The 25,600-nt window shown below is 36.7% G+C and overlaps 1 protein-coding gene across 1 annotated transcript in view; it reads right to left on the bottom strand.

The window, feature by feature from the left end:
* Positions 1-4,980: 4,980 nt before the first annotated feature.
* Positions 4,981-25,600, bottom strand: part of RNF11 (ring finger protein 11) — a 38,581-nt gene continuing 17,961 nt past the window's right edge. The window contains exons 2-3 of the mRNA XM_077779810.1: positions 8,216-8,385; positions 4,981-6,903 (exon numbers count right to left, since the gene is read on the bottom strand). Of these exons, the coding sequence (XP_077635936.1) occupies positions 6,732-6,903; positions 8,216-8,385 (342 nt within the window). The 3' untranslated portion in view covers positions 4,981-6,731. The remainder of the gene's footprint in view (positions 6,904-8,215; positions 8,386-25,600) is intronic.

The raw sequence follows: 25,600 nt of genomic DNA, 5'->3' as shown, positions 1-25,600 counted from the left end.
TTCTCATTAATTAGCTTACGTCACCTTATCTCCATTGCCACTAGTCTGACTAGTAGGTGAAATCAGTGGGTTTTGTCTTCTTTATGCCACCTGCAGCTTGAGATAGTCTATTAAAAATATGTTTGGGGAGTAGGATGAAAACGTCAGGTGTCTAATAACATATCCCTGTATAGAGGCTTTGAAGCTGAAAATTCTGTCCTGGGCTTATCATTCTTATTTGAGCCATTTCTGGTTGCCGCTTCTCGAGTAGTACAGCTTTCCAGCACATCTGCCCTGGAGAGGCAGACATCAGGTGGAAAATTCTGGCTGAGAAGTAAGGAGACCTCAGTTCTAGTCCCTGCATTGCTACCAATTTTCAGAGTGACCATGGGAAAGTCATGAATCCTCTAATAATTAGTAATCTGCACTAGATTAAGGCTCCTTCCTCCGGTCAACAGTTCTGAGTCTGACTCTGGTCAAGTACCTTTGTGGATTTTCATCTCCAAAATGAGGCAAGAGATATATACCTCCCTATCTTTTGCCAAAGCCTTGTTCCCCAAGCAACTTAACCAGAAATGATAGGATTTCTTAAAGACCTCTATAGTAGCCCCAGCACACTTGGAGAGCAAATAATCTTTATTTGGGAAAAATCTAAATCCTATTACACAGAGCAACTCCATCGTTAGGAAGTAGTAGCTGTTTAACGTGATCTAAACAAGCCCCTGGCAATGGAAAGTCTACCTCTCACTGGTCTTGGGCCCTTCGACTGGCAGAGTGGCTTCCAGCAGTGTGCTGGTCCCTATCAGTTCTCCCATGTGCTGGCAGGATTCCTTAATCCTTATCTCTCAAGTACAAATGGGAGTATTTCCAAGTCAGCTTTCGTCATTCACAGCAAAAGTCATAACCTGACAGCCAAGCCAGGACCCTTAAAAGGCCAATGCCAACTCAAAACTTGGCTGAGGCCCAGGTGGAAGAGTCCCAGCAACTGAAGAATGGCACCAGGAGGTTTTCAGAAAGCCTCAGCCTGCAGAGTGCTAGAATAAAAAAAAAACCAAAAACAAAAAAAACCTTCCAGAGACTTTTCTCTGGAGTTACTCCCAAGTTTTCTTAGATGATGGTGAGCAGACAAGTCTTTTCCTTTGCTTCAAATTTAAAGCGTAATAGCGTGTGCCTTTTTGTCTGTATCCTTAGCACCATCATACTAATTCACTATAAATGGGAGATACTTGGATTCTGAAAACCAAGCAAAAATGGGAACTTCTCTCTTTCTCTCACACACAGATGCAGCTTTCCAAGGTTGGAAAATGCCTTTCTATTTAGGTTAGCAAAGCTCTTTTGAAAGCTAGTGCAAAGTTCATTACTGCCCAACTGGTTAAGTCCACAAACAAGGAATCTCATTTGGGACCTAGAAAAATCCGTTTCTAAATGAGCAATCTATGAATTGCTTCTACTGTATAAAGCCAACCATTAAGTGACAAAATATAGTAGAGCCCTTCCTTTGGGAACTGAAGGCTGCTATGGACTTCTAAAAGCTGGCATTCAAGTTTAATCAGACATCACAGGCAATACCTCACAAAGACTGGATTGGGTTTTGTTTTTCTTCATATCAGTAGCAAAGTGGTCAGAACACCAGAAATTATATGCTCTAGGAAGAATAAAAGCTAGTATCAAGTGCTCACTATAAGTTGCTAAACACTTTACATGTATCTACTCCTCATAACTACCCTACGATAGGCTATGTAAAATGGCTATTACCATACCTCTAGAATGNAGCAGAATCCAGGTTTCCCAATTTACACACTGCCTAAAACTTGCTTTTGGAATGACTAGCTTAAGTACTATGACGCCCCCAGAGAAATGCTGGGCTCCTTACTTTTGCAAAGCCAACCAAATCTCGCAGAGTTCAACACTAGGATCAGACTCTAGAGGCAAACCCTCAGTTACCTTTAACTTCTTTTTCTCAAGGCCAAGAAATCTGAAGCCTACAACCACGGATGTTATAGAAGGAATCCAAACCAGACAGGTCTTGTTCCTCCTTTGATCACAATCAGTTTCAGATGCTCAAAGTCTATACCTTATTGATAATGCTGCTTCATTCATATGCAGAGAAAAACAAACTTTCTGTGGAGGCATCCAAAGATGACTAAATCTTCCAGTGGACAGAAACTATTCTCAAGAAAAAAAAAATGTAAAGGAAAGTTAGTATCCCTCCTAACGTTGCCTTAAACACTTTATGAAAACAGTAGTTTTAGTCTATCAGCAACATTAATCAGATGGCTCCTGAGCTAATGCCTATTGCTCAAAGTGATAAAACGAAAATGTGGGCAATTAAAACAAGCAAATAAATCCAAATCCCTTTTGTACAATTTTGCTGAAGCACCTAACAAAAATATTATGAATCAGGAAATGGGTTGTGAAAGGACTCTTGGATTTTCTGTTTCCATGCTAAAAAAGCAAGGAAATAGCTAAAGGACAAATGGAAAAGCAAAGTCTGGATGCTGCCTGAACAATCAACCTCTGCATCAGCGAGTGCCCACTTGTGCTGTTATTTTTTAAACTACCACTATATAATTTATAAAAGGACGGGTTAGAATTAAGTGGGCTAATCATTTTATTTATTTTGGTGGGATGTTTTTAGATCCATAGGCTCTCAGAAAACAAGTATATTTAAATTAAGATTGCCAAAATACATGTGCCTCATTTACTAATGTCTATATATCATTTTAATATAAACCTCAATGTGTTGTAGGATCTTTAAAGAGTTATTTTTCTCTAGTAAAAATACTTAATGTGCGGAACTAATAAATAGTCCAATTAACTTTCCCTAAATACATAAAATTAACTTACTCTTTCAAACTGCTTGGAAGTTGAGAGGTTTATGTTATACAAACATTTACAGTTATTCCATTAAATCCATGTTTCACGTGAATTACTACTAACGAAAGCCCTAAATCTGAATTGTGAGCATTAAGCCAATGCCTGACCATATGCAAATACATTACTGTTTGTTTTAATTTTAAGTGCCTGAGAGAGAGCAGGGGAGGGGCAGAAAGGGAAGGAGAGAGAATCCCAAACAGGCTTCCCTCTGCCAGCACAGAACAGCTCAATGTGGGGCTCAATCTCTCCAATTGTGAGGTCATGACCTTGAGCCAAAATCAAGAGCTAGATGCTCAACCAACTAAGCCACTCAGACATGCCACATGTTTTGACATATACAGAAGAAAAAAATTATTTCAGACACCATTTTTCGTGGCTGTCAGGAAAATCACATCTAATAGTAGGTATCAGTAATTATATTCAAAGCAATAATGAAAATCTCAGTTGGACATTTTTACTCTATTTTAAACAAGTATTTATTAGGCACCTAGATTTGTGTTAGGTCTTCAAGGGGAAAATATATTTAAAGAGATTAATGAGTAGATCCAATCTTTTAACAGGCAGGCTAGCCTATAGTTATTGATTCATTTCTGAAGGAAGCAGGAACATCAGGTAGCCTTCATGAATAAAAGAGGTATGAAATTGATGGATGTTAGACCTCAATGGCAAAATATTTAAAACTGAGACCAAAAGGGAAAAAAATTAGAAGGTATTCAGCTAAGTTCTCAATGGGTTAATATAAATGCAATCAAGAAAAGACAGCTCAGGATGCTAATGGCTCTTATACCCATGCTTCCTATGAGGGGGGCATCCTCCACCAGGTCTTTTGGAAGAGTGAGTGTAGATTAGAGTAAGGAAGCTGCAGAGAGCATACAGAAAGGGGGGTTATAATCTTCTTTCTTCCCACCCCAAAAAAGAGCAATTATTTTCACAGTCAGTAAGTAACTTTAAAAATATTGGAAGATACTGTCCAATGCAACTTATCTCATGTCCACGAATTTCAGAATTAAAGGCTTACAAAATTACTTGAGGTTACTGCACTGGCCACACTGCCCTAACATGCAAGTGTAATAAGGTGGCTCTGAGAAACTGCCAGGCAATGCCTTTGTAAGCAGAGGTAACCATCAAACTGCCTACATTTCTGAATTATGCCAAAGAAACTTACCTTCTTTACTATTTGCCAATTCAGTCTCAGGAGTACAGGCAGGTCTGCTCTTGACAAGTGTTATTCCTTTTTTTAAAATGCATGCTTCCTTATGAGGGAGATTTGTTGTACACAAAGAATTTGTCACCTCAACGCTCACTGTATTCTGTAAAATCATATTGGTTTATATCACATAGGAGACACCAATAGTAGGGGGAATCTTCTCCTGGTTTAAGAAATACCCTATAAAGAACTCAGAATTGGAAAGGTTTTTGTTTACCCAACTACACAAGTATTTGAAAGTATTTCAACTTGTATTTACACTTAAAAGGATAAGAATCTTTTACTTTTTCCTAGTTAGGCTTTTCAGATATTTCAAATCCTATAGACAACCTTGGACATATCTTGCCTAAATCTAAACGCTGCACCTATTACTTATTTGGCTATAGAAAATTGGAAGCTATCAAACTTAACTTATGATTAGATGGTATAAAACACACCATAAAAAATACTTCCCCAAAAGTATATAGACCTAGAGATTAAATTTATGAATTTATACATTACTTTAAATTTATACACTGCTTTAAAGAAAGGATTAGATAATTTGGGCAATATTCTAATGTAATCAACTCTAGCCCTTTACAACTGTATTATAACTTTATTTAACTTTAGTAAAAGCCAAAATTGATAGTTCTTAACATTGTATATGGAAATCAAAATTAAAGAATACAAAGTACCTTAAAATTTTCAGCTCAACACTAGTTCCTTCAATATTACTGCCAAACTTCTGTGAAAGAAGCCTTGTAATAATAAAAACTAACAGAAACATATTAGATGATATTTTTCAAGTTCACTTACCATTTTTAACAATGTAGAAAAAGGAAAGTCTGACTATAATACTTGATGACACAGACATCATGTTTAAGTAGAAAACACAGGATAAAAAAGTAGTATCACTGAAAATATTGCACAACTTCAGGTGTTTCCTCCAAATTTGCTTTATGTAATTGGATGGATATAAATTAATAAACAAAAACTTGAGCAAGATACATGTAACAATTTAACAGAACCTGATAATCTAATTTCTCTCAATTTTTCTCAATCTCACCTTTAAGTTTTTCCATCATGGGGCTTATAAGAAAATTAACCAACATACGGATACTATAGTCTAGTGTCAAATCTTTTAAGGTTTTATGACATACTGAATTCCTCTACAATGCAATAATGGAAAACCCTCAAGATACTTGTGTTTTGTATGCAGGAAAGTGTTAGAGTCAAATAGTCAACTCAATATAAAATAAGAAATATTTTTGATTCGTTAAATGAGATTGCTTCTCCTTTTGCTAATGAATGATTCTTAACTATAATATCACTGAGCTGAACAAATGTCACCTTTGAGTACATAAGGAAAAATAAACACATGCTAAATGGATAAAACATTACAAACTACATCTTTACTAGACCATCTCTACCTCTAACACTTCAGAAGCTTAGAGATTCAGAGTGCTCTTACATTAACTGCAAGAAAAAGATAAGGAGAAATTCCCTCTTTGAGACCACAACTATGAAGTCACGTGGTTATACAATTTTTGCATTTGTGTGCAAAACATGAAATACATTTATCTTAATTCTCCCTGCTTAGACTTGTCAGTCAGCTTGCAGGACTGTCCTTTCCAAGAAACAGAGACTGAGATGTGTTTTATATAACTTCGATAACCTCAGCACTACAATTATAAGAGATGCAGTATCCTTTTGCTATGGTTCAAGACAATAAAGGAAAGAGGTCACAGGAAAGAATAAATCAAAACTGTTACAACTGAGCAACTTTTCTCAGTTTCTCCATGGTGCCACTTTCATTTTACATAAGTGTGGTGGCATAATTCAAGCTCAATAAATCAGAAATCTTAATATTTAAAATTTACCTTGACTTTTAATTATTACCATATTAACAACCAAAATAATTAGATAAAACACATAGGAAAGGGTAATAGTAAACCTCACTTTACTAGAGTTGGTTTCTTGACATATTAACTCATTTTTTATAGAAAAGGGATAGTGCATCTCAGTTTGCTTACAAGCTAGGAGATCACTTTGAATTCTGCATTTCCTAACTGCAAACAGATATAGCACTTATAACAGGTTATAAATAAACTGGTTTTCAAGCATAGAGCCAGCCCCAACGATAATAATACACTATTTAAAAAGACCTAAGGCAATGAATTCCATTTCCAATGGAAAAAAAGAACTGTGCAAACAAGCTTAAAACTACTTTTTTTTGTGCCAGTGTTATAAAATGTAGCTTTTAATAAAACCTTGACCCAAATGCCAGCAACTTCAGAAAAGAATTTGGGTGGGGAGAAAAAGAAAAGTTATTTCATTTAGGAAAAACAACCACTATCTTTTTCCTAATCTTCAACACACACAATTTAAACATATACAGCTGCTGTAACACTTTACACAATTCCTATGTACTGGAGCAATAACAAGATCTAAGTACAATTATATTTTTAAACACTGGGTCAAGGCTTTACATAAAAATACCATCCTACTTTTCCCCCTAAGTTTCTAAAATATCACGTATTTTTTTCCCCAACATCTGCAGCCGTTCAGGAATTTTTAGGAAACTTGTGCATGATCTTAATTCCTAATCCCTGGCTCTTTGGGCTCAGTGACAAAAGATCAAAACCACCAAAAATGACGGTTCACTTAAAGTCAGACGAGAGACCCTGGCTCAATTAGTCTCATAGGACGAAAGCAGTGCTGCATCAACTGGCTCCATGCAAGAGGGGCACGTGAAGGATCTCATCAACCAGTCATCTATACAGTCCAGGTGATAGATGTGCATGCACGGCAGAAATCGAATTGGGTCCCCATAAACAAAGTCCATCATACAGATCACACACCTGTTGGGGGTCAGGGAGAGAAACCAGAAAAAGCCTGTTTAACGAAGTCATCTAGAATACTCTTTTAAATCTCATTACAAAGATAGTGTTAATCTGAACAGATGAAAATCGCTGTCATGCTACCACCTAAGCATGCAAATTGAATTTTTTCCTAATAAGCATTATTCCATCAACAATCTCTTATTTTGATCCCCTGGAAATGTGCCAAGTTTGAGACCTAACAGAGCAAAGAGGAATGGACCACATGGGGATAAAGCCCATTCCTAGAACTGCATTTGTAAAGCAGCTACATATTATAAAAGACGCCTGAAGAATATAATGCTTCACAGTAGGAAGCCATCAGATCAACTTTGTGTACCTGAACTCAGCTTTTAGTGTAAGCCCAAGAGTGAGATATTTTTCATTTTAATAACTATAAGTAAAAACAACCACTAATTTCAGCCTAGTTACTGGACTGCTATACTTTAAGGTCCCTTCATTAACCCTAGTTTCAAGTTCACTGCATTTTTCTACAGGCTTAAGAAGCAACTTGATGATGTAATATTTCAGACGTCAGTATTCTAGACAGTTTATTATCTTAAGTACTAGTGCTAAATGATGCTATGGTTCAAAGAGCCAAACATCAACATAGTAGCTTAGATTATGTCTTTGTTGGCAAGACCATTCAACCTATAAAAAGAGAATGTCCCTTTAGGGACTAGGGATTCTCTGACAGTAATGAGCTCTGAGGACAAAAACTTCCCAGAAGTAAAATTTTATATTCAACTCCTCAGGCTTAATAAAATTATTCCACAAATTAAAAATAGGTGTAAAATTTTCCACATGATCACTAAAACTCCTTAACATTCTTAATGGCTGCATAAGCTACCAATGTATTCCTATAAAACAATGAACTACACTTCTACTCTAAATAAAACCATGGTGAATATCTTGTGTATAAAGTGCTAGGAGTTGGAGTGAGGCACATATTTTAGGATAGATCTTTAGAATTAATTCTCTCAAAGGATATAGGCCTGAGATGGTCTTTGACATGTTGCCAAATTTCTGGCCCAGCAAACTCAGACAGGTGCATTTTTAACTAATACATGGACAGGGACAACGTATAACATGGTCAGAATTCACACCACTTCTTAGCTAATTTTTTTAATGAAAATTTTTAATTGCTGTATCAATAGTCTCTTTCTTGCATGACTGATTATATTAAATATCCAACTTCTAAAATGCAGGCGAAAAAAATAAAATGTAGGACAGTATTTTTCAAAAGCAAATCTCTGGAGGTAGACCTCTGAAACATGCATAAATTAAAACTTACTCCCGGATCTTCTTTTCTGATCCATCCCTTCCAGGGTCATAAACTCCTTTAGGCAGATGTTGTATAAGGCCTATTCTTTGAGCTATCCTAATTTGTTCCTCTTCGGTCAGCTGAGTTGCTAGGCGAGTCTGGCTAGGTGTTGGATGATAGACTGGAACGGGAACTTGTTCCTAAATTAAAAAAAAAAAAAAAAAAAAGGAAAAATGATTATTTTTTAAACATCTGTTTTCTGGGGTACTGTTTTGTTTCTTTTTTTTGGCTTAGTGGATGAGAAGGGACCTTGGAGAGAGGTACACTGGGCTAGTGTGCAGTTGTATGAGATTGTTTTACTCTGCTTTACTTAATAGCATATCTGACCAATTATGATTTAATTTTTAATTATTTTATTTTATAGAAAGTACAAGTGGGAAGGGGCAGGGGGAGAGAGAATCCCAAGCAGGCTCTGAGCTGTTAGAGCAGAACCCCACGTGGGGCTTGAACTCATAAGCCATAGGATCATGACCTGAGATGAAATCAAGAGTTGGATTCCCAACCAACTGAGCCACCTAGGCACCCCAGAGGATGCTAATTTAGAATACTCACAACAAACCTCTCTGATAAGACATTTTAGAAGAGACCTCAATGAAATATGAGGAAGGTAGTGCATCTGTGTGACCTAATGATTTCATTGTGGCTGGCACCATTTCTGAGTCACCTAAAATGGTTTTCCAGAGAACATCTCTACTGAATAGACAGACAACTTCTAATCCATGTATGGAGTTTTCATGGGAAATTTTATGTCAAATCACAACTACCAAGTCACTTTAGAAAATGTTACCTCCATTCATCCTATAGGATCACTCCTCATCTCTATAATTTAAGCACTTGCTTACCAGGTCACCAATATTTGCAACTGTGAGATTATGCCCTCCAAGAATAACTGCTTAATCTTTGTTAAGCTTAAAAAAAACAGTCCTTTGAAATGATCTCCATAATTATCCAGAACTAGCATCAACTGAGGCTGCTTCGAACTAGTGGCTTTTGTGGCTGAAAATAAAATAATTGAGAGCACCCATAATGAGAAACTTTCTAAGGGCTCAAGTATACATATTCTTTCCACACAGAAATTTTAGTGGGGGAAAAAATAAGTTTTAGTGGAAAGTCCCAGATACAAATATAAATTAGGCTCAAATATTGAATATTTCAAGGAAAAAGACTTTTCCAGTGTCTCCTAACATACCATTATGTCCTTTTAAACTGGCCTTATTCTTATAAGGCCCCTTTTCTGACAGCAGTTAGAATTTATTAAAGGCAGTTCAACATTAGACTTTAAATATTCTTTTCTCCGAGATTCAGAACAAATGTTTAATTAAGGATCTCAAAACCCAGGGGCGCCTAGGTGGCTCAATTGGTTAAGCATCGGACATCGGCTTCGGTCATGATCTCGCAGTTCACTGAGTTCAAGCCCCACATGTGTCTCTGTGCTGACAGCTCAGAGCCTGGAGCCTGCTTTGGATTCCTTGTCTCCTTCTGTCTCTGCCCCTCCCCCTCTTGCACTGTCTTTCTCTCAAAAATAAACAAACATTAAACAAATTTTTAAATAACAAAAGTATTGATTTAGTGCATATTACATGCAAATACACCACCATATTATTAAAAGTATGACCCTTGGATCCAGATAACCTTGCCTTAAGTCACTTCTATGCCAGAGTGACCATGTTTAAGCTATTTAACCCATCTAAATTAGATTCTACCATATAGGGTTGCTATAGGCTTAAATGAGGAATGGTCAAACTGGAAATGGCAGAAACTCAAATGGTAGGTATTATGATTATTAATATTGCATTCAAAGAGATATTATCTATTGTTGCAAGCAAACTAGCTGTTTCCTATAAATTCCATGCTTTTCCATCTTACTGCTTTTGCTCTTGCTATTCCCCCTACCTTTCCCTGCAGTCCACTGGTCCAAATTATACCTTGCCGAAAAGGTTGTTGACAGGAAGCCTTCCCCAATCCTCCTCCCTACCACCCAATACTGATAGAGCCTGTCTGTAGCCCAGCTTAATTACATAGTTGTTATCTACCTAAAAGAGAAATAGGAAGATTATACAGATTACACTGAAACTTCAATTAACCAGTGCAGTCATCAAATGAGAAAAAGACTGTCCATTCTTCTACCTTTCCCAGTAAGTACCAAAATGACTACATTTCTCTAGTATAGCTCGAAAGCTTTCTTTCAGCCTTGTATATCTACAGCAACAGCACTATGAGCACAGGCAATTTTTGCTTTATAAACAGTTAATTTTTTTAATGCATATTTCTTTTTTTAATGTTTATTTTGAGAGAGCACGCACATGAGCAGAGGAAGGAAGGGACAGAAAGAGGGAGAAAGGGAATCCCAAGCAGGCTCTGCACTGACAGCAGAGCTCGATCGCATGAACCCTGAGATCATGACCTGAGCTGAAATCAAGAGTCGGCGCTTAACCAATTGAGCCACCCAGGCAGCCCTAAATGCTTATTTCCTTTTAAATGAGCTTTGTACATACACAAAAAAATTTTCAGTTCATAGCCCAAATTCAGAATCTATTATATGCAACATGTATAGTAAATCCCTAGTGTATGCACTAGAAAAATAACTGCTGATCAGACTTTATAGTGAATATAAAACTTATATGACACTTTGGTTATTACTGATCATAAATCTGACTTTTGTATCTTTGATTTAAATACTCACCTTTTCAAGGTTTTTTACCTAGTAGGCAAACTTAAAATGCAGAAAAGTTTCATGGTTCAAAGTCAAAAAGCTCTGCCACTTACTAGCTATAAGAAAAAACCCTGACCACATTTTTTTTTAACCTCTGAGCCTTAGTGTCTCCATGTGTAAAGTACTAGAACGACTGTAAGAATAAAAAAAGACACATATAAAAGCTCACTGAATGTTAGCTATTATTACTGTAGCTCTACTATTATGATTATGGAACATTCCAATATTTTAAGAAATGGACTGGATTTTACAATTTTACATGTCAATTATACCTCAAAGCAGAAGTAAAAATTTTTTTAAAGTTTTTTTTAACGTTTTATTTTTGAGAGACAAAGCATGAGCAGGGGAGGGGCAGAGAGAGATACAGAATGCAAAGCACTCCAGGCTCTGAGCAATCAGTATAGAGCCTGATGTGGGGCTCAAACCCATGGATACGAGTTCATGACCTGAGCCAAAACTGGACACTTAACTGACTGAGCCCTTCAGGCACCCCCAAAAAAATTTTTTTTTAAAATAGATTGGATTATGGCAGAGGCAAGTACAAGTTTTCAAAGAGGAACCTTAGAATTCAACTTAGACCAACTCTCATTTGACAGGCCTAAACTTGTCTACAGTCACGTAATTACTGACAATAACAGAAATAGAATTCAGATCTTCCTTTTTTTCTGGTCTCCTTTTTAAGTCACTAATCTCCACTGTACCACTCCTGGTTGCCAGACAGCAAGGAAATTCTACAAATTAAATGATTTAGCTTGTGTTTATTTACATTACTATTTACATTACTTTGAAGAACAGTACACTGAAATTACATTTGAAGAAAGCCACAAAACTAGGCCTACCTAATAAATGGTTTTATAAAGGTTTTCCACCTGTGATAAATGTTTCATAATTTTTGTGACTTCTAAATTTTAAGAATATCAAACAATATCAAATCCATCTTTTAAACTATGCCTGTAAAATAGGTTCTGTTACTGATAGAAAAATAAACTCCTGGGGTACCTGGGTGGCTCAGTTGGTTGAGCATCTGACTTTGGCTCAGGTCATGATCTCAAGGTTCGTGGGTTCAGGCCCCGTGTCGGGCTCTGTGCTAACAGCTAGCTCAGAGCCTGGAGACTGCTTCGGATTCTGTGTCTCCCTCTCTCTCTCTGACCCTCCCCTGCTCATGTTGTCTCTCTCTCTCTCAGAAACAAATAAAACGTTAAAAAAAAATTAAAAAAAAATAAACTAAGTCTGATCCTACCTTCCTGTCTGTCCTTTGTTTGAAACTCCTGAAGGCTACTTCAGGTAGTTCTTACCATACAGATGGGATGTCAAATTCTGCTACTAGTGGACTTTCTCCTTGTTCCTCTCACTTTGGGATATCTTTTCTCTAGTGTCACTTTGTTAAACTACCTGGTCTAAAAAGGTAACAGGCCTACTAATCCAATGGGATTTTTGAATAAAACTATCTTGTTCAGAGCAATTTTATTTGTAATTAGAATATTTAAAACTGAGCTCTTATGGTAGAATGGAGCTGGAATGAAATGTGACCTAGGAGAGATGAGGATACCTATTTCCAGCCCCTACCTGAGGCAAGTTTGCAGAATCACACAAATCAACAGAACACAGTTTTTCAAACACTACTATCTAAAAATATGGGATTTTTAGTCTGAAAAATTAAATCTTAAGACTGGAATCTGTTACTTACTATGGTGACTGTTAGTATCTTTAATAGTCCCTTAAAATCTCTGAATAAAGGTAACAGCACCACTTTAAAAGGTGATGATGCAATCATAAGATAACATCAAAGAGCTCTGTAATGTCAACATTTCTTTGTTATTCGAACCATTTGTTTTCTCTCCATCATCAAATGACTCTGGTTTGCAGACTTTAAACTAACTGCTATTGCCCCTGGCTTTGATCCTGGCTTTCGAGCCTGTCCCTGAATAAAAGAAATTCTTTGACCTCTGTTGTGACCCCTGCCAGCTCAGTTTTTCACCCTTGGATTACCATTTCCATCCAGGTGAGGCTACCCTCCTAATTCTCAGTCCCATCCATCTAACTAGTTTAGCACAAGATGACACATATGAAGTCACACTAGAACTGGTATAAGACTACGGTTAATAATGGTCTCCAAAACCCTTGCACATACCTATTAAAAACAAAAAAGATTTGTTTTAAATTGTTCTAAGTTGTTTTAGAACTAGTAATTTTTAAGCATGTACTTTTTAAAGGGCTAGATTTCCTTGGTCTTCTGGTTCACATGTGTATGGAGCACAAAGAATAGAAAAGGAAAGCTCCATGAAGAAACATATTAATAGATATTAAATATTAAAACCCTACCTTTTGATTATTTATTTTATGAATGCATTTTCTTTGGTACTTTTTTGTTAAACCAAAGGAACCCTCTAATAAGCACCACTGAGACATTTAAAATTATTCAACATTCTGATTTCAATTTACATACAACTCTTCAGAAAGCCACACAGGGAAGGAAATGACTAAGAACTGCTGATATTTTAAAGATGTTACGTCCTCACCCTTCTTAACTAATTGCTAAGATTTTATTTTTTCAATTTAATTAATTTTAATGAGCAACTTAATTAACAACTGTTAAAATGGCTTGATGTATGCGTTACTGCTTACAGACTAGGATCCAATGGGATTTTCTACGTGGGAAAATGGAATCTTAATTCTAATGTCAGGTAGAAGACACTGAATGTAAGTAAGACATGGATGTAAAATGAGTAATTGTTAATAGATTTGTATTCTGGGACTGTTCTCACCATTCCCTAATTGATAGCTCACTGCATCTAACTCTGTGTAAACAGTATGATTAATGCTGAACACTTGCTTCCCTCCTGGGAAGTCTGTAGTATGTGAGTATGTAGTAGGCAGTGGGTGCCTACTCAGTATTTTGGGCGCTCCTGGTAGACAACCCTTCACACATACTGACAAAATGCAATGCTGAGGAAGTGTATTGTGTGATTCCATTCTGAGAGGATTCTTTTGGAAGCCTGTGCCTCTTTCCTATGAACTTATACACCTTTTTCCTTTGATGATTTTGATTTGTATTCATTTGCCATAATAAATCAGAGCTATGATTACAACTATATTCTAAGTCCTGTGAGTCCTCCCATGCAACTAAAGAAAAATCTAGATAATGTTTTTAGAGAGATGGGGAGTTCTCCACATTGACTCTTGTTTTCAAAGTCTATTTGGTCATGTTTACTAGAAATTCTCCTTGGGGGGGGGAATTCTCCTTTATGAAAAAGGTGCATTTTGACAACAGTGGTTTTACAGCACCTGCATTTTATTCCTTTTCTCAAAGGGAATTTAAAAAGACCCCTGAGAGAACTATTATATTGAACATTATTTAGCCTAAAGATAAACACTTTTGAGATAGAGATTTGGTTTTGGGCTGAACTGTGTCTCCTATAAAATTCTTATGAAGGCCTAATCCCCAGCACCGCAGAATGTAACTGTATTTGGAATTACAAACATGACTGATTTTGTCCCTGCCTCTTCTCCTGTCCTATACTCTTCACCTAATAACAATGTCCATGTTGACAATAGAAATTACCACCTAGATATAAATGATTCACAAATTTATATACTAATCTAAATCTCTTAAAATTCTAGTCTCTACTTGACAGTTCCAACTCAATGTCCTCAAAGTACCTCAAATTCAACATGTCCAACTTGGACTCCCCTCCAAAATCCGGTCCTCTTTTTAGGTTGCCCTATGTCAGTGAATGACAGGACCATCAGTCTAGTTCTGTAAGACAGAGGTCTGGTTCAAGCCCTTTGTACCTCCCTCTCCATTACTCTTCCATACATAGTACATCACCAAGTTCTAGTAAGTTAATTGTTTACTGAAATACTGACAAAACTTGTTTATGTCTTTTCATATCTATTGCTAATACTCTAAGCTCCTATTATGTCCTTGATGTACAATATTAGCTAGCAGAACTTCAATTTGTCCTCTTTTCAGAAATTAGAGCAATCCAATTTAACACTATGCCCTCCTCACACATACCTAAAACCCCTTCACATTCAATAGCTTCTCAATGCTTAGGACAGAAGCCAAAGTCCTTAAAAGACTTCCAGAGCTCTGCATATTCTGGTTACCTAGCAGCCCTCATTCCTCATCTAACAACCCACTGCTTTCTAGCCCTACTGGTTTTCCTTCAGCTCTTCTGAAATGCCATGATCTCCTCTCTACAGAGTCATAGTACCTGCTGTACTCTGCATGAAACACTCTCCTCCAGGGTACCTGATTGACTCAGCTGGCTGAGTCTGACTTTTTTTTTTTTAATATTTTTAATTATTTCTGAGAGAGAGACAGTGTGAGCAGGGGAGGGTCAGAAAGAGAGGGAGACACAGAATCTGAAACAGGCTCCAGGCTCTGAGATAGCTCTCAGCAGAGAGCCCAATGCGGGGCTCGAATCCATGAACTGTGAGATCACGACCTGAGCCAAAGTCGGAGGCTTAACCGACTGAGCCACCCAGGTGCCCCTGGTTGAGTCTGACTCTTGATTGATTTCAACTGAGGTCATGAACACGCAGTTCGCAAGTTCAAGCCCTGCGTCAGGGTCTGCACTGTCCCTCCCCTGGGCCTTCTCTATTAAAATAAATAAACATGGGGGTGAACCAGTCTCCTCCATCACCACACTGATTAAATAATAATGCCTTTTCCTCCTTCAGAACTCAATCCAGCTACTTTCTCAGAAACCTAAGTGACCAGTCTCCTCTATTACAGGCTTTTGTACAACAAGTAACTCTTCTTCACAGCATCTGTCAAAGTTGTAATTTTATATTTTGTTAAATTTGAATATTTGTCTTCCCCACCAGACTATAAGATCCATAACAGGAATTCTTTTTGCCCCTCACTGAACCAGCAGATGAATGAAAGTTCTATTTAAAACTCTTATGTACTAATAGCTATAAACAGTCACCCATTAATTTACTCTAGTGTCTTTTTTTTTTTTTTTCCCATTTTAGTGCTTTACATTTCCTGGAACCCCTAGCCAACTGTGTTTTTTTAAAGTTTATTTATTTTGATAGAGAGAATCCCAAGCAGGCTCTATGTTATCCATGCAGAGCCTGACAGCAATGTTCGATATATCAGGAACTGTGAGATCATGACCTGACCCAAAATCAAGAGTTGGGCGCTTAACCGACCAAGCCACCCAGGTGCTACCCCTGCCCCCTGAAGCCAACTATTAAATACTTAATAAAGTTAGTGTATATGCCATAATATTGGGATTAGAGTTGTTTTGTTTTGCTAAGTATATTCTATAAGAGTGAATGATAACAGAACCTACCTTCAACACTTCCTGAAATGTGAACCCTAAATATGATTTTGAATACCTACTGAGACTGTTCACAAAATCATTTCCAATGTCTAAGGTCACTTACTACAAAAATAAATACTATGAAATCAGTTTATGAAAATCTCAATCACTAAACTGTAATTAACATAATTGCTGGTACCTTCAAGTATGATTCAATTGGCTGCTCTCACCTCTACATCTATATAATTCACGAGGTATTTTGTGCTTAGGCTAAAAATGTATGTGATTATCTGCATGATTATATTTCCTCATCACTAGAATATAAGCTTGATATGGGCAGGGAATGTGTCTATCTTGCTTACCAATATAGACTATTTACTCAGCACAGTATCTGGCATATAGTAGGCATTCAATAAACATTACTGGATAACTGAATATTTTCTATCAAAGCACTGATGTTCCTAACAGAATTCTGTAAACATGCTATGAAATAATGGCTAATGATTTGGATTAAGCAACAATAAAACCAAAAAGAAAACTCAATATAAATTATAACCAACATTCTTTCTCCAAGTAAAGATACCTAGTTTGTTGCCTCTTTCAAATTTCTACCTACCTATCTCATGGGAACTTCAATATGTTCAAAACCAAACTAATGATCTCTACTTCCACAATCTTTCTCAAACTCAATATTTATAAGCCCACTACAAGTTAATAATAGAGAAGTACAGTGGAAAGAGATTAGACATCTCATGTAATCTCAGCTCTGGCATTTATCAGGTATGCAACTCTAGGCAAGTTATTCAATACCTCTAAGCGTAAGGTTCCTCCTCAGAAAAAAAAAAATGAACAGAATAATCCATCTTAAAAGAGTTTTTCAAGGAATAACTAAGAAAATATAAATAACCTACTAACATAGGGACGCAAATTTGGGCCTTCCTATAACAACATCACCACCCTCCCAGAATCCTCTTTCTCCCCTTCCCTTTATCTCAATCATCTACATAAATGTCTTTATAACTACCATTTCCTCAGTGTTGTTAGGGAACACACATGTACTTTCCCTGTGAGCTTAAATTTTGATATAGGGGGAATTCACAATAAGAGAAGCAAGTATATTTCAAATAAATTTAAACATTTTCCTCCTTAATACTTTAATTCTCCATATCTTATGCAAAACAAAAACAAAAATGAGAGCCAGAGGGGGAAAAAAAAACATTTGCCATAAAGAAATAAGAATGTAAAATTAAAGTGTGTTAGGGAAAGAAATGCAGCATCACAGAAGGGGGTAGAACAGAAAAGGAACAAAGGATTACAAAATATGCTGAGACAGAGCAAAGAGGAAACACAGGGTCAGTCACATAAAAAAGCAAGGTCTGACCTTCTGATGAGAAAAATCTCTGAAGCATTCCAGTTGTTTGTTAATATATAATGAAGCATCTATAAAATGATGAAGGCAGAAAAATATAAAGGGCCCTAATCTTAGGGAGCATACAAGCCAAGAAAGACAGAAACATATCAAAGTGTAAACATGTCTATTTGAAATGCAGTACATTAAAAGTTGGACTCAATTTAAGGAATATGGTACAATTTTTACAAACTAAAACAATGCAGTGGGTAAGTGCCTAAGTAATGTGCTGAGGCTGGAAATAGTACAAGTCTGGTTTGTGGTAAAGGAAAAATAAAGTCACTGCTAAAGAATGCAGCTTGTCACCAAAAACTGTATCCTTTGCTCCAATAGGAAGTAAGAGTAAGCTTTTCTGATTTTCTCCTTATAGCCTTACAAGATGCAGCTGGCACCACCCCCTCCCCAGCTGCAGTCTCCTACTGGGAATGTTTTCTCTGAATTTTGCGAGGCTGAAATTTAAGGCCATAAAATGGAGGATTTGGAATGGATGGTCTCAATGCATATTCTAACTCTGATGTTCAATTAATCATGACCAAGCCAACCAACCAACCAACCAACCAAATAAAAACCCCAAAGATTATTAGTATTAATATATTTCCTGAACCACAGAAGGGTAACAATTATACATATAAAGGGGAAAGAGCTAGCATCCCACCTATGACACTGACAAATATGATGTTACATTTATTGAGAAAGCATACAAAAACTAATGATCTGCATGGAAGAACACTTTCCATGGAAGTGGTTTGGCGTTTGTTTGCTTAATTTTAAATGAAAAGACTGACTTCTTTCATTCACTACATAATATTCACTGAACATTTTATATGGGGCTAATTACAGTATCCTAATTGAGGTAATGGTAGGCATTATCACCACAGGTACTCTGTATTAGCAAGTCAAGATAAGCTTATTCATCTAAAGCTCAAGACAACTGAAATCAAGGTCACATTTTGAGCCTAAGCACCGATTAAAATATTTTTTGAACACCCAACCACATTTCAGATGCTGTTTTAAGTAAAGGAGATACAGCAGTGACCAGGTAAAGTCTCTGTCCTTCTGTAACCTAAATCCCCTAGAGTAAAGTGATCTAGAAATAGTAAGTGAAGAAGATAGTTACCTCACCCACAGCTCCTACTATCTCTAAATTGCCCATGACCTGGCAACTTCTGGGACAGACATACATTCCAAAGGCCTATAGGCTAGCAAACATTTTTGATAACTTGCACCTCCTGAATGGTGGAGAGTGTGAGCCAATCGGATTCTTCTTTCTCTTAGAATTGGAAAACTGAATCAACTTACCTGAAAACACCACTAAGTAGCAAATTAAGAGGCATGTATAAATTGGGGTTATGAAGAAACAGACGGTATTAAAGACAGATTGGAAATTCTGAGTGAAGGGATGCCTGGGTGGCTCAGTAGGTTAAGCACCCGACTTTGGCTCAGGTCATGGGTTCGAGCCCCGCATTGGGCTCTGTGCTGACAACTAACTCAGAGCCTGAAGCCTGCTTCAGATTCTGTGTCTCCCACTCTCTATAACCCTCCTCCGCTCACGTGCTCTCAGAAAGAAAAATTTTAAAAAATTAAAAAAAAAAAAAAAGAAAGAAAGAAATGCTGAGTGAAGCAGACATTCATTAGGAGAGTCCACAAATAAAAAACCCTGAAATCCCTAGGTAAGAGAAATGGGAGAGTGGCTGCCTTGGTTCCTTGACAGGTTTCTGCTTCCAATCCATGTGTATCATTAAAATACTGCACCCATCCTCTAAGTTAACTGTCTAAAATAAGAGTCTTGGGGTGCCTGGGTGGCTCGGTTGAGCATCCGACTTTGGCTCAGCTCATGGTTTCACGGTTCGTGGGTTCAGGCCCCGTGTCAGGCTCTGTGCTGACAGCTAGCTCAGAGCCTGGAGCCTGTTTCCGGTTCTGTGTCTCCTCCTCTGATCCTCGCCTGCTCATGCTGTCTCTCTCTCTCTCTCTCAGAAATAAATAAAACATTTAAAAATTTAAAAAAAAAAAGTGTCTCCTAAGCACTACCACCATTTTCTTTCCTAAATTAGGACTCCCATCAAGCAAACTGGTTTCCACAGGGGAAGTGGCATCCAATTATTGACAGAGAATTGTTTATCAATGGGGCAGATCTCCAGGGTAATTGTAGGCCAAAAGGTATTCCTCTGTCTTAGTGCATGAGTTATGGTTGGAACCATGTCTTTGCTACAACCAAAACATATTGGAATCCTTCTCATTTAAGCAGTCTAGCTTTGAATTTTACCAGTTCAATGAATAAAAATAAACATTTCATTTCTTTTAAAAATTTAATAGTTTATTGCTTTTTGAGACAGAGAGAGACAAAGCATGAGCGGGGGAGGGGCAGAGAGAGAGGGAGACATGGAATCCGAAACAGCCTCCAGGCTCTGAACTGCCAGCACAGAACCCAGCGTGGGGCTTGAACCCACAAACTGCAAGATCATGACCTGAGCCAAAGTCGGATGCTTCACCGACCAAAGTTGGAGCCACCTAGGTGCCCCAAAAATACACATTTCAAGAACTGTCTTTCATCCTTAAATGTAGCATGCAAATAAAAGACTCCTACTTGAAAGCTAAGAGTAATAAGCCCAAAATTCTTTGCAAAACCAACTAGAGGCAGAATATGCAGCCTTTAAGGAGTTAACAGATGAGAGCTTTAAAAAAAAAAAGTATTAACTCCAAAAAGAATGTGTCTGTAGCAGCCAAAAGCTGGCTTTGGAGCTCAGGAAGTCTGGTATTACATTTACTGCACTAAGTTCCCCAACAGATACCTTCACCTTTCTTTTTTTTTTAAGTTATTTTTTGAAGCACCTAACATCACCAACAAAACTTTCCTCCAAAGATTGCTAAACTTTGGTTGTAAGAATTTTGCAAAATAATTTAAAAGGTATATTTCTTGGATTCTAACAGTTTGAGGCTATATGGAAGACCAGTCCATTAAATGTACACATATGAATTACAATATACATTCTGATTTCATAAAGTATTGAAAAATTTAATGTTGTTTAAGAAATCTCCACATCTAACATGAGGTTCAAACTCACAACCCCGAGATCAAGAGCCATACTCTCCAACTCAGCCACCAAGGCACTCCCAAAAAGTGTTTTTTAAAAAAACTTTTTTAAAAAGTACCTCCCCACATTGAGGAAATACAGTACCACTAAAGTAAAAAGCCTACATTTAATACAACAATTAGTGAGCTATAATTCACAAGATCTAATTAATCCATTTTAAAATATACAATTCAATGGTTTTAATATGTTTAAAGAGTTGTAACCATCATTACAATTTCAGAACATTTTTATCATCCCCCAAAGAAACCCCATACCTATTAGCAGTCATTCATCCTTTTCCCCCAAATTCCCCAGCTCTAGACAACCACTAGTCTGCTTTCTATCTCTAGAGATTTGCCTGTTCTGGGCATTTCATATAAATGAAATCATACTAATGTGGTCTTTGGAGGCCTAAATGACTTAGCATATTTTCTAAATTTACCCATGTTGTACCACATAAAAGAACCTCATTCTTTTTTTATTGCTGAGTAATATTTCATTGCATATACACACCACCAGTGGTATGATGTATTCAGCAACTCATGGGCATCTGGGTTATTTCCACTGTTTGACTATTATGAATACAGTACCATGAGCCTTTGTGAACAAATTTCTGTGTGGACGTGTTTCCATGCCTCTTGGGTATATACCTAGGAGAACTGCTAGGCCACATGATAACTATCTTCCATCTTTTGAGGAAATGTGCCAAATTCTTCCCCAAGTACTTGTATTTACACTGGAATTAAAGTAAAAAACTTAAAAACAAAGTGCTTGTACCATTTTCAAATTCCCACCAGTAGTGCATAAGAGTTACAATCTTACCCTACATCGTTACCAAATCCTGGTGGTGGTTGTTTTTTTTCTATAGCCATCTTAGTGGTTTTGATTTGTATTTCCCTGATAGCAAATTATTATTAAGCATCTTTTCATGTGCTGACTGGCCATCTGCATTATCTTCTTTGGAGAAATTATTTATTTAGATCCTTTTCCTTTTTTGAAATTGGGTTGTCTCTATTGATATGTACAGTTCTTTACATATCATGGACATCAGTTCCTTATCAGATAAATGACTTGCAAATATTTTCTTGCATTTTATGGGTTGTCTTTCACTTTCCTGATGGTGTCCTCTGAAGTTCAATTTTTAAATTCTGATGTTCACCTTACATATTTTTGTGGTCACTGGTGCTTTCTGATGTCAAATCTAAGAAGGCTTTGCTTAAACCAAGCTTTGCTTAAACCAAGTCATGAGGACTTGTTCCTATATTTTCTAGAAGTTGTGTAGACTTAGCTCTACATTTAAGTATATGAGCAATGTGTGAGAAAGGGATCCAACTACATTCTATGTGGTAGTGTAGGTCTTCCAGCACCATTTGTTGAAAACTGTTTTGAAAACGCTCACATTTTAACATGAGATTTTTCCTAGAAGCCTAATAAAATATTCTGGGGTACATGTGAGAGTACAAATCTTAAAGGACTGCTTACGTGAAAGAACCAGGGTGTCTTAAGGATGCCTAAAATTAGTCTGACCAAATAAGACTTTCTACATCTTCTCAGATCAGCTGCTACAGCTTCTACATATGTGGTTCCAACCTTCTAATGCATTATTCAATAGCATATATAAATAATATGCAAGTATCCCTAATATTTGCCCTCTAATTGTTCATATGTTGTTTTATATAAACTACCCTAACATAAGAAAGAAGAAAACTCAGTTTTTTTAATGATCCTTTTTATACACAGAGACAGAGAATGCTCTGGATCTCAATGTTGAGACTAAATGAAATACATAGATGCTGATATTTGTCTACTAGACTACTGAGATTGTCCCAAATGTCAGCTCTTACAAATCTGAAGATGAAAAATTAAGGTTTAATCTTTAGATTCTTCCTCAAGCTCAATTCCTTGGATCAGGAAAGTTAACTAGTAAGAGAAATGGAGATTAGCAGAACAAAGAATACAGGGTGCTTAAGTCCTCTTAGTAACGCACCTCAAAAAAAAAAAAAAAAAGATTCCTAATCTTAAACCAATAGTACAAATATAAATAAAACAAAAGTTAGGATTACTAGATTAATCTTAGAACCCAGATGTGAAGTTGTTCTCAGCAAGGTTATCCAGCTATATAAACAGAGATGGCCAGCTATTTACAAATTAATTTCAAACTGAAGCTGACAGCACACCACTTTTACTACAATTTAGACATGCGAAACACACCTCACAATCTCCTCTACCTTTACCACCACCAAGAATCAAGAAATTCACCATGGAATATCAATAATGTAAATGTACAAGTGAATAATATAGGCAAGAGAATAATTAATAGCCTTTAAAAATAAGGGGTCTAAAGGCTGTGGGAACATGAAAAATGATTATAACTGGCATTAAAAGTAAAAGGATGCAAAAATATTCAAGTGCTATTATGCACACATTTCAAAATCATTGTATTTAAAAAAAATCATTAAAAAATACCCATTGAAATGTTAACTATAGTTGCATTAGAGTACTGAAAATATGAGTTAATTTTTATTTCTACATAATTCTACTTAATTTTCAATTATAAAAAGAAAGAAAACTATAAAGTTGGTTATCACTAAAATAGCTAATTTTAAAATTTACTGTTAAAAATTCCAATTTGTAAGCTGAAAAGACAAAAAAAGCAAAATAGAGACAACTCACAATGTATATTTAATTCTGCTAAGAATATGATAAACAGATGAATTTAATTCTACTTTTTTTAACCTAATTCTACTTTTTAAAAACTGAGGTGAATTCATAGAAGATAAAATTAACCAACTTAAAGAGAACAATTCAGTGATCAATTCAGTACATTCACAATGTTGTACAACCACTACCTCTATCTACTTTGAAAATACTCCCAAATAAAACTCTTTACTCATTAGGTAGTTACCACCCATTCCTCCTCCCCAGCCTCTGGCCACCATCTGTTTCCATGGACTTGCCAATCCCAGATATTTCATATAAATGGAATCACAGAGTGTGACTTTTTTGTGTCTGGCTTCTTTCACTTAGCATAATGTATTCAAGGTTCAATCATCAGTTGTAGATTGTATTAATTCCATTTTTAAGATACAAATAGTAAATCAGTCATATATAGATATTATATATATATACTACAGATGTATATATATAGTGTATATATATACATATATACACTATATATATTCCAATGTCTTTTGACAGTTCTCTGAATGCACAGTATTAGCTAAACAACATTTGGTTTCAACAATGCAACTTGGAATGCAAAGGTATACTACAAATCAGTGAAATTAACTGTTTTTTACATTTAAAGTATAAAACTACAAAAGAAAAATAATTGTTAACAAACTTCAAAGTATCTTTTTAAAGTACACAAACCACTTGGTTTAGAATTATGTAATGAAATGCAATTATAGAACATGCTGCATACCATAAGTCAGGAAAATCTGGTTCAGTCTGGTGTTAAAAAAGAGCTATGTGACCTTGTCACATCTATTCAAAATTACAAAAGTAGAGGATAACTATTCTTAAATACATGGCCTTTTTAATGTTTTATTTATTTTTGAGATACAGAGAGAGCGAGAGCGATCATGAGCAGGGGAGGGTGGGAGAGAGAGGGAGACACAGAATCTGAAGCAAGCTCCAGGCTCTGAGCTGTCAGCACAGAGCCAGATCCGGGGCTTGAACCCACGAACTGTGAGATCATGACCTGAGCCAAAGTCAGACACTTAACCAACTGAGCCACCCAGGTGCCTCCAATATTTGTCCTTTATATTCAGCTGCAGGCACTGAGGAATCAAGAAGAATATAATGTAAAGGCTATTATTTTGGCAGTGGTAGTAGACAATATATATTGAAGGCGGCAATCAAAGTAGGTAGAAGTCTGACAGAACAGAGGCTGTTAAATTCCTTGAAATTGCATGCAAAATTCTGTGCATCTTTCTACCAAGAGGACTTGTGGTTTACAGTTTCCCAAGACTTATTCAAGAAATAAAGGGTTAAGAAACATTTACATGGGGGGCACCTGGGTGGCTCAGTCAGTTGGGTGTCTGACTTCAGCTCAGGTCATGATCTCACAGATTGTGGGTTCAAGCCCCAATTGGGCTCTGTGCTGACAGCTCAGAGCCTAGAGCCTGCTTCAGATACTTTGTCTCCCTCTCTCTGCCACTCCCCTCCTCACACTCTCTCAAAAATTAATAAACATTAAAATTTTTGGAAACAAAAAAGAGAAACACATGGACTTAAGTGCCACAGATAGAGTAAAACCCATTTGAAGAAATATAAGGAAAAAAAATCCAAACAATGGAATAAGGGAAGTCTTGATTTTTGATAACTGAATAGTCAGGAAGCCTTCTCAAACAACTCTAACCAAGTTAGCTCTCCCACCTCAACCCTTCTCTAGCACAACTATGTCTTTATACTGTTGCATGTTTCTTTACACTGGACCCATGGTATCTACCAGTAAGAGTAACATCACAGATACCCTAAAGCTGATGAAAAAATTATAACCACTTTGAAGGTGCCTTCAGTCACTCTGTAAACAAACTATTAACCTAGATTTAGTCAACGTTTCAATTTTTTTAAAATTCTTTTAATGTTTATTTCTATTTCAAGAGAGAGACTGTGAGCAGTGAAGGGGCAGTGAGAGAGGGAGACAGAATCTGAAGTAGGCCCCAGGCTCTGGCAGCACAGAGCCCGAGGCGAGGCTAGAACCCACAGACCCTGAGCTCATGACCTGAGCTGAAGTTGAACGCTCAACTGACTGAGCTACCGAGGCACCCCTCAATGTTTCTTTCAGAGTAGAAAACTGAAATTCTTTGGAAATTCGGCAGTAATGTCTTCTTACAGCTTCTAAACCCAAAACAGGTTTTGCTTTCCAGATGGGCTAGATCC

This window comes from Crocuta crocuta, unplaced genomic scaffold (assembly GCF_008692635.1).
Source record: "Crocuta crocuta isolate KB4526 unplaced genomic scaffold, BGI_CrCroc_1.0 scaffold168, whole genome shotgun sequence".
Taxonomy (NCBI): Eukaryota; Metazoa; Chordata; class Mammalia; order Carnivora; family Hyaenidae; genus Crocuta; species Crocuta crocuta.
The sequence above is the reverse complement of the archived record's forward strand: the minus strand, read 5'-3'. Positions and strand labels throughout refer to the sequence as shown.